We start from the raw sequence: 9,302 nt of genomic DNA, 5'->3' as shown, positions 1-9,302 counted from the left end.
TGGGGCGCCAAGACCTGGCCCCGAAGTCTATGTTTGGGGTTCCCTGGGGACTGGGTAGCTGTGCTGCTCCCCTTGCGGTTCTGTTGCACGCTCGTAGTGTTTTTCCTCCGGCTGGTGGGATCAGATCGGGCGCAAATCCCACACTGGGACATCTTTCTCCGCCGCAAGGGCTGGTGGGTTCGAACCACTGATGCGCCGGTTGACAGCGGGACGCTTTAGCCGCTGCGTGCTCCCGCTCTAGCCCTGCCCCTCATCGACCCACCCACCCGCCTGAGTGACGGGCTCCCGCCCAACAGGCGCCACCCCGCTGAACGTTACATTTCATACATGAGAGGGCGGGCTCTACTTAGGATATGGCGGTGGTGATTGGACCCTGGAAGTGCGGTCCCGGCCCTCTGATTGGCCGGTGCGCCCAGAAGGCAGGGCGGAGGCTGCGGCGCGGGAGTTTGTGCGCGCCACGGGCGGACGTCAGAGATTCGGCGTGTCCTGGTCGCGCCATGAGTTGCATCAATCTGCCCACCGTGTTGCCCGGATCCCCTAGCAAGACCCGCGGCCAAGTCCAGGTGCCAGCGCCGGGGCAGGGCGGACGGCGGGGTCCGAGTCAAGCCGGTGCGCGGCTTATGCGCGGAGCGGACCCCTAAGTGACCTCTCTTTCTCTTCTAGGTGATCCTCGGACCCATGTTCTCAGGGAAAAGGTAATGACTTCTGGGGCTGAGGTGGGCCGGGGCCCCTCCTTTCCGGGAAGCCTGTCGTCCTTCGAGGACCCAAATCTCCAGTCTAGGGTCCTTGTCCTCCCTGTGACCCACTTCTGGTCGGTGTCCCACAGGGAGGACCCAGTCTTACAAGGAAATGTCTCAGGAATCCTTTCTCCCTCCCTGGAATCCCATGAATCCCAGCCAGCAGAAAGCGCCCTCCCCCATCTTGAGCACGCCCCTTCCCGGAGCTCAGCACTTACGTGCCCTCCTGGGTGGCCTGTGTGTGTCCGTGGGCGGGCACCCCGCCTGAGGGGGGCGCCTGGCTCCTTGCGTGCACATAGAGGAGACGGGGCTGCTTCCCCTATGGAGTCCAGGCCCTTAAGGCTGTGAGCCCTCTGAGCTGGGGCTGCCGTATTTCACCCCGTAGGGTGACTCCAGCACCTGGGTGGGGCTTCTTCGCCCCTGGGTGGGGCTTCTTCGCCCCTGGGTGGGGCTTCTTAGTCCCTGTGGTGGGGCAAAATGCTTTCGTTGCTGCTGAGAACTTTGGTGGAGTTGTCTATTTCCCACTGCCCTGGGAGGCTGGTCACCTCTGAGTAGGAGAGTATCACTCCTGCGCCCACCCTACCTTCACCTGCTTCAGAGTGGCCTGCTGACTGGCTGTTGGCTTGGTTTCTTGTTTTGGTGCATGCCCAGCCAGGATCTCAGCTGACTCAGGCATTTTCTTGGGATTTATGGGTGGCTAGGGAGTCTGGCGGTGTAGTGGTTACCACGTTGGGTTTTGATCCGCATGATCGGCAGTTCAGAACCACCAGCAGCTCTGAGGAAGAAAGACTGGGCTTCCTACTCCTGTAAACAGTTTCGGAAACCCACTGAGGGTGCTGTGAGCCAACCTTCACTCCATCGCCGTGAGTTTAAGGAGCACTAAGCAAGCCCCGGCGGCTAGTGGTTATTTATTGGGCAGCTAACTTCAAGGTTGGCAGTTTGAAACCCGACCAGCCGCCTTGCAAGAGAAAAGCTGCACAGCCTGGGTGACCCACAGGGGCAGTCCTGCCCTGCCCTGTGAGTTGGCGAGGACTCAATGGCAGTGAGTGAGACGCCCTGGTGGCACAGGAGGTGGTGGGTGGAGCTGCTAACCATAAGGTCAGCAGTTCGAAACTACCAACCCCTTCCCGGGAAAAAGATGAGGCTCTCAGCTCCCATAGAGTTAGTCTAGGAAATCCACAGGGGCAATTCTACTCTATTATAGAGGGTTGCTGACTTGGAGTCTACTTGATAGCAGTGAGGTGTGTGTATGTGCAGTGAGTTAAGCAAACCACTGAAAAATGTTGGCAGTTTAAACCCACCAGCCGCTCCTGGGGAGAAGGTAGAACTGTCTGCCCCCCAAGAGGCTTTGTGGGTCAGTACTGATGGCCCAGAGTTTGGCTTAAGTTTTGTTTTTGGTTTTGTGCTCTCACTGCTGTTATTCTGCCCATACACCATTAGGGGGCAGCTGGAGCCTGTGGTGTGATGAGGTCTTGCCTTCGCACAGCCTGAGGCCTTACCCTTTGACCTTGCAGCACGGAACTGATGAGACGTGTCCGCCGCTTCCAGATTGCACAGTACAAGTGTCTGGTGATCAAGTACGCCAAGGACATCCGCTACGGCAGTGGCTTGTCAACCCATGACCGGTCAGTCCCTGGCCTTGCCTGCCTGAGCCCTCGGGACACAGGACGGATGGGTACCGGCACCCTTCTCTGGGAGATGGTCCGTAGGAAGACAGATGCCTGCTGGTGCCTGGCTCCCATCAGGATTTCCCAGGCTGCTTGGGAGAGTGGCCGGGAATGGGACCTCCAGCTGGGGCAATGTGCGCCTAGGGGACGCTGAGTGGTCCCTGGAGCCATTTGGGATTGTCCCAGTTGAGGGGAGAGTCCAGGGGCCTGTGAGTTGTGCCCAGGACAGCCTTATACTGTAAGCCGCTGGCCCAAATTCAGAGCCATTGTGCTTGAGAAAGCCTGCTGCAGAGGCTGCTTGGCCGTGGCTTTTAGCCGGCTGTCCTCCCTGCCATCTGTGGCCCCGTTGTCTGCCAGAGCACCTCACATGGGCATTTCCATCTGCCGGCCCTCGCCTATGAGCTCCATTCTCGCTCCAGTTCTGTCTGTTCCTCAGCAGCGGGCTAGCTTTCAGCCCAATACTTCTGAGACACTCGGCTCCCGGGGCATGTCTGTCTGCGCCTCTGGAGGCAGGGCCGGGACTGAAGAGCCTGGTCCAGAGAAGGTGCTATGTGATGGCAGCTTGGAGCTGTGGTTTCTGAGTCCCATCCTGGTACCAGGAAGTTGTGTGTGTGTGTTGGGGGTGGGGGGAGTAAGCCCTGGACTCTTGTCTCCCTGGTGTGGCTGCTGGAGTTTGCCTTTTCCTCTCGGGGAGTCACCGGATGAGCAGGAGCCCCGGGAGGAGGCAATGCTGTACAGAGCTCAACAGGGGAACTTCTGGAGTGGGTCTGATCCAGGACTCTGGCCAGGCACGGTCATGTGGGGGACAGGTCATCTTTAGTACAGGCTGGCAGCAGCCTGGGACAGCTCGCAGCAGTGACTGAGCACTTGGCACGCCCGAGCTAGGAGGCCTGCTGCCCCGGTCTCCTCCCTTTGAGGTGGGGAGAGGCTATAAAATGCATCAGGCCGGTGCTAGACCCAGAGTTAGATCCGGAAGCAGGGCATGGCCAGGCGGCAACCCCAAACAGCAGTTATGCAGTCGGCTCTTTGCTCTAAGTGAGCAACCCTGGTGGCAGGCCAGTTATGCTTTGGCTGCTGACGGCAGGGCAGCCACTGGGCCCCGCCGACTGTCCTAAGATGTGTCGGCTGGCTTCCAGAGATGTGCACCTGCCGAAACCTTGAGGGGCAATTCCCCTCTGTCCCATAGGGGCACTAGGGGCGGGAAGGGACCCAGCGTCGTGGAAATGCTCATTATGCTGCAAGCTGCTGCAAAGCTTGGCCGGACGGGTCAGCAACCCAAAAGTCAGCCGCCAGAAGAAGGTGGGAGTAGGAGCCATTTAGGCAGCCAGGGACTGCCAAGAGCAGCCCTTTTCTTCAGTCCACCTGGCTTTTCAGGGAGAGTGGGACCCAAAATATCCTGCTCTGGTGCTGGAATGTTCCCACTGTGGGCGCCAGCTGGCCTTTCACTCATTGCCACGACCACGACACCAGTAGGACAGCCGACAGCCTTGCTTGTGTCCTGGCTGTGGCCTGGAGAAAGCAAGCATTCCGGGAGCTTGACTGTATGTAGGAGGGGCTCAGGCCCTCCCTCTTCTGCGGGGGCAGGCAGGGATGTTACGTCTGACTTCATGGGTCCCATTCTCTGGTGGCCTAGTGGCTGTGACACGTAGGGCTGTATGGTCAGCAGTTTGAGACTACCAGCCGCGCCTTGGGAGAAAGACAGGGCTTTCTACTCCTTTCAAGAGTTACAGAAACCCACAGGGGCAGCTCTGCCTTGGCACAATTCCCTGTGAGATGGAATTGCCTCCAGGGTGGTGAGTTTGGCTGGTTTTACCCCAACATTGTGAGCTGCTAGGGAGTCAGCCCTTTTGGCAGACCCAGGGAAACCCCAGACCAGGACAGGATGCTGCCCCACCCCCACCCTCAGATCAGATGGTGGGGACTCCTGGGGTTTTCATTGGCTGATATATAAATATATATATGTGTATTTATTTAAGGCCATTAGGCCTTCCTAATCTCAGTCTGGAAGCTGTGCTGAAACCTACTCGTCATTGTGGCAACACACAGGCCTCCACTGAAGGACGGGTGGTGGCTGCTCATGAGACGCAGTGACAGGGAATCGAACCCAGGCTTCTTGTATGGAAGACGAGGATCCTACCAGTGAACTACGTTTCTCCATTAATTAAAATGCATATATTGCAAGTACCTTGTAAGACATATAATCCAAGTTGAGTTCTATTTTTCTTTCGATTCCAAAGTGAAAGCCTTTTCATTGGCCCCTAAAAGTCTCCTAGCAACCCCCCAGCCTTGCATCTGTTGGAAAAGGGGCCACTAGACAGGGCACATAACCACTTCGGTTCTCGATCGGGAGTGCTATTGGGTGGTACTAATTTCTCGCCCCTAGCAAAGGTAGATGGGCTTCCGATAAGCGCTGTATTCTCCCAGTCCCTTGGGGGAGGATGTAGGCGGGCTTCCTGGCTCCCCGATCCGCATGGCCTTGCTCATGCCTTGGCTTTCCCTCCCAGGAACACCATGGAGGCGCTGCCTGCCTGCCTGCTCCGGGATGTGACCCAGGAGGCCCAGGGTGTAGCTGTCATCGGCATTGATGAAGGGCAGTTTGTAAGTCGCCTGGTCACTCTTCCTCATTGTCCCCTCTCTTCTGTTTCTCTTTCCTCTGCTGCCCTGGATGGCATCACTTCCATTTCTTTTCTTTTTGTAACGTTTTATTAGGGGCGCATACAACTCATCACAATCCATACATACAATTGTGTAAAACACATCCGTACATTCTTTGTCCTCATCATTTTCAAAGCATTTGCTCTTCAGTTAAGCCCTGGGCATCAGGTCCTCATTTTTTCCCCCTCCCTCCCCGCTCCCCGCCTCAGTCATGAGCCCTTGATAATTTATAAATTATTATTTTGTCATATCTTGCACTGTCTGACGTCTCCCTTCACCCCCTTTTCTGTTGTCCGTCCCCCAGGGAGGAGGTCACATGTAGATCCTTGTAATCAATTCCCTCTTTCCAACCCACTCTCCCTCTACCCTCCCAGTATCACCACTCACACCCCTGGTCCTGAAAGTATCATCTGCCCTGGATTCCCTGTGCCTCCAGCTCCTATCTGCCCCAGTGTACATCCTCTGCTCTATCCAGACTTGCAAGGTAGAATTCGGATCGTGATAGTTGGTGGGGCAAGGAAGCATTTAGGAACTGGAGGAAAGCTGTATTCTTCATCGGTGCTACATCGCACCCTGACTGACTCATCACTTCCATTTCTATTTTAATTAATTATCTTATATATGTATGTGGAAACAAGGTACGTGAACTTCCTTGAAGTAAGTGGGGTGTGAATGCTGCTTCCTGGTTCCAGTGTAGCTGTGTGGACCTTATTCTACCGTGCTGAAGAACACACAAGGTTCCTTTGATGGTGTGTCCGGAACTGAGACTTCTTGGAGTTCATGCATGGGGAGCGTTGTGTCTTGCTAGACCTGTGGTGTCTTTTGCTCGTTCCACATGGGTTTATTTTTCTTCTTGCTCAAGTGTGTCCTTTGGTAGCTCTCGCAGACAGCACGGGTGGGTGAGAAGGGCCCCTGGTCTTCCTGCTTGGTGTCTGGAAGTAGGCTTCCTATTGTTCTCTGCCGCTGCTTTGGGGACAGTGCCAGCAGGCATTGTTGCTGGCAGGGGCCACCATCCATCTGAGCATGGCGGGGCCTGTGCCCATGTGCTCCCAGGACGATGGGGCAGCAGCTTCGGGTCTGCCGTGTGGCGTTTGGTGTGCTTTTCATTACTCACCGCGGCCTGAGATCGAGGCAGCCGAGTCCTGTCAGCAGAGTGCCGAGTCCACTGAGAGTTGCGGCAGAAAGGAAACAGCTGCCCTTGAACGAGGACAGTGAGGTTGTTTCTTATGATTCAAACATGTTGTCGGGAAAGACTCAAGTGCTGCAGAAGAGGGTGCGTTCAGTCAAGTGGAGGGTCCGGAAAACAAGGGAGACCCCCCCTCCTCAGGGTGAGGCATTGGACGAGGGGACTTCCTGTGGGTAGCTGTGTAAGACCAGGCGAGGTGGGAGTGTGTCAGGGTCTGTACGTGGGGCAGATGACCAGAGCAAGATTGTCACATGAAGCAGAATGTGGTGGCGGGGTGGGAGGAAGGCTTACTAACAACTGGCGGGATGCAGATGACACACGGCCTTGCTTGTGGAAAGCGAGGGGCGCTTGGAGCTCCTTGCTGGCGAAGATCACTGCCGCTGGTGTGGATGACAGCGCCACAGGAAGCAAGCCAAGAGCCTCGCCACGGGCTGGGAGCGGCGGCAGGATGTGAGGATGCACACAGACTAACGGGAAGCCAGGGGTTTCCTTACTTGGATCCAACATCAAGACCCCTGGAAGCAGCAGTCAAGAAGTCAAGGAACACCTAACTTCTGCCCAAGACCTCTTCTTCAGAGGTGCTCAAAACAGAGATTTCCCCCAGAAAACACAGGTGTCTCCTTAACACGTGCAAGGACAGCCCTGGGGAAGGGTAGGTGCCCTTCTCTGAAGGAGCTAGCCAAGGTGCGGGACAGAGCTGAGCGGGGTTGGCAGCGACACTTGGAATTAGGGGGAGAACTGGGGGCTCAGCTGAGTTCTGTCTGGCAGGGTTGTGGCTCTGGTATCCTGGAAAGAGCAAGCGGGATCTTCCCAAGGCCCTGACATGGGGGGGGGGGCTGGCCTGGGGTTGGGGTCTGCCTTTGACTTCTACTTCGGTGTGGAAGGTTAGGAGCAGTGGTTGGCACCCAGGGTTGATTCTGTCCCCCAGACTCAAAATGCAAGCCTCCATGTCAGGGCTGGATGAAGGGGTGCTGCTGGCACCTGGGGCAGGGGTGCTGGTAAACACTGGGGAAGCAGTCCCCATGCCCGTGGTGCAGAGTGTGAGAGGCTGGAACCAGAGGACTGGGCTGGAAGCTGGGTGTTGAGTCCAGGAGGGAAGGTGTCTTTCCCCCCCCCGCCCGCCACCCCCAGCTTGCTGTGACCTCTCAGCATGGGTCCATACCCCTGCCCCATGTTTGGACTGCTGTCTGTCCCCTCGCTTTAGTCTTCAATCGCGTGGCTCAGACAGCCCCTCCCTGGGCTGGGGCTCCTGCTTTGCTGAGGCCGTCCTCCTTGCAGCCAGAGAACCACCCTAAGGCAATAGTTGCTTCAGGCGTGCGTGCTCCCGGTGCCTGGGAGACTTGTGCTGTGAGCTAGCCTCGGCTGGCCCCGTGGGCTGGTTTGGAGGACCGGGCCGTGGGTGGGGGGCTGAGGGCCCATGGGTGGGAGTGGCAGTGAGGGGACACTCACCCCTCTCCTGTGCTCCTTCCCTAGTTCCCCGACATTGTGGAGTTCAGCGAGGCCATGGCCAACACTGGGAAGACAGTGATTGTGGCTGCCCTGGATGGAACCTTCCAGAGGAAGGTGAGCAGTCTTGAAACCAGATCCAGGGAGCAGCGGGCACCACAGGGCCAGGCCCTCGGATGGTCGGCTCAAAGCCCCCTGGTGCTGCGGGGCGGGATCGAGCTGCTCAGCTCTCCGTCCACAGCTCTGAATGGGTAGGGGGACAGATGCCACCGCGAGGGGAGGCCAGGTCAGAGATTCCTGTGTGGCCGCCGCGAGGGGAGGCCAGGTCAGAGATTCCTGTGTGGCCGCTGGGCAGCCCGGGGTCATACTTACCTGCACTTTCCCTGCGGGGCCGGCAGGCCTTCGGGAACATCCTGAACCTAGTGCCGCTGGCCGAGAGCGTGGTGAAGCTGACCGCCGTGTGCATGGAGTGTTTCCGTGAGGCTGCCTACACCAAGAGGCTGGGTGCAGAGAAGGAGGTACTGCCCGCCTGGGTGGGCGTGAGGGAGGGGTGCCTAAAGACCAGGTTTAGAGAGGGCTGCTGCCTCTGCCTTGCGGGAGGTGGGGCACACACTGAGGACCATTCACACCAAGGTCCTGCTTCTGCCTTGGAGGATGGGGGCCAACTGAGAGCCTGTTCACAGCGACCCCGCCCCTCTGTCCCTGACAGGTGGAGGTGATCGGTGGGGCAGACAAGTATCACTCAGTATGCCGTCTCTGCTACTTCAAGAAGGCTCCCGGACAGGACAAGGAGAACTGCCCAGTGCCTGGGAGGCTGGGGGAGACGCCGGCCCGGAAGCTCTTTGCCCCCCAGCTTGGCCCACTGAGCCCCCTGCACCAGGGTTTCCCCATGATCGGGTCCTAGGGGTAGGAGGGGTGAGCTGATGTCAGGCTGGACACAGCTTCCCCTCCATGTGCCTCAACCCCTGGTTCCTCTGGCCGCCCCACCCGGGACTCCCCTTTCTTTCCAGAGAAGGCAGGGCCCCAGCCCTTGTGACAGGAGCCCGGGTCTTGTCCCCTCTGTGGCTTTTGCTGTGTGCCGGGCAGTCAGAATCCTGTTCCTGGCGCTCTCTGCCCCATGGAGAACCACATCCTCCCTCCACGCTGCCCTTGGGGGACAGCCCTCCTGCACTGAGACCAGTGTTCTCCAGGACTCTGACCCTCCACATGGGGCCTGCTGGGTTGTGGGCCCGAGGCTGCCCTGGCTTTTTAAAAGTAAGGCTGGGACTTGGTTGAGACTCTTGCATTGTTTGTCAAGTGAATGCCTAATAGTAAAATGAAAGTTAACCGGACCTGGAGTTGGGATGGGGCAGGACTCCCCAGACTGGGCTGTGGTCTGGCTTGAGGGCGGATTCCTGTTCCAGCTCTTTGGGCATCACTGAGACACCCCCAGGAAGTGGGTCCTGGAAGAGGAACCACCTGCCTGCCTGCTCTGCCTGGGTGGGTTTGGGGGCAGGATGGGTGACCGCCGCTGGCTGGAAAGATGATACTGCGAGCAGTGAGCTCAGGCAGCTGGGCCCCGGAGTCGGGTTTTGTTTGTGAGATGGACACTGGGCAGACGGCCCGGCCAGG

At 57.9% G+C, this 9,302-nt stretch overlaps 1 protein-coding gene across 4 annotated transcripts; it reads left to right on the top strand.

Moving 5' to 3' along the window:
- The first annotated feature begins 412 nt into the window (after positions 1-412).
- TK1 (thymidine kinase 1) lies at positions 413-9,022 on the top strand. 4 transcript variants are annotated; one of them, XM_075562287.1, is made up of 7 exons: positions 414-563; positions 664-695; positions 2,252-2,362; positions 4,909-5,002; positions 7,719-7,808; positions 8,090-8,209; positions 8,401-9,022. In XM_075562287.1, exons 1-7 carry the CDS (start codon positions 498-500, stop codon positions 8,593-8,595), a joined length of 708 nt encoding a protein of 235 aa, XP_075418402.1. In that variant the 5' UTR covers positions 414-497; the 3' UTR covers positions 8,596-9,022. The 4 variants fall into 4 exon arrangements, with proteins under 4 accessions (XP_075418403.1, XP_075418402.1, XP_075418404.1 ...); XM_075562289.1 differs by having other exon boundaries at positions 468-563; positions 2,178-2,362; XM_075562288.1 differs by lacking the exon at positions 8,090-8,209 and having other exon boundaries at positions 413-563.
- Positions 9,023-9,302: the final 280 nt, after the last annotated feature.

Source organism: Tenrec ecaudatus, chromosome 10 (assembly GCF_050624435.1).
Source record: "Tenrec ecaudatus isolate mTenEca1 chromosome 10, mTenEca1.hap1, whole genome shotgun sequence".
NCBI classification, from domain to species: domain Eukaryota; kingdom Metazoa; phylum Chordata; class Mammalia; order Afrosoricida; family Tenrecidae; genus Tenrec; species Tenrec ecaudatus.
The sequence above is the reverse complement of the archived record's forward strand: the minus strand, read 5'-3'. Positions and strand labels throughout refer to the sequence as shown.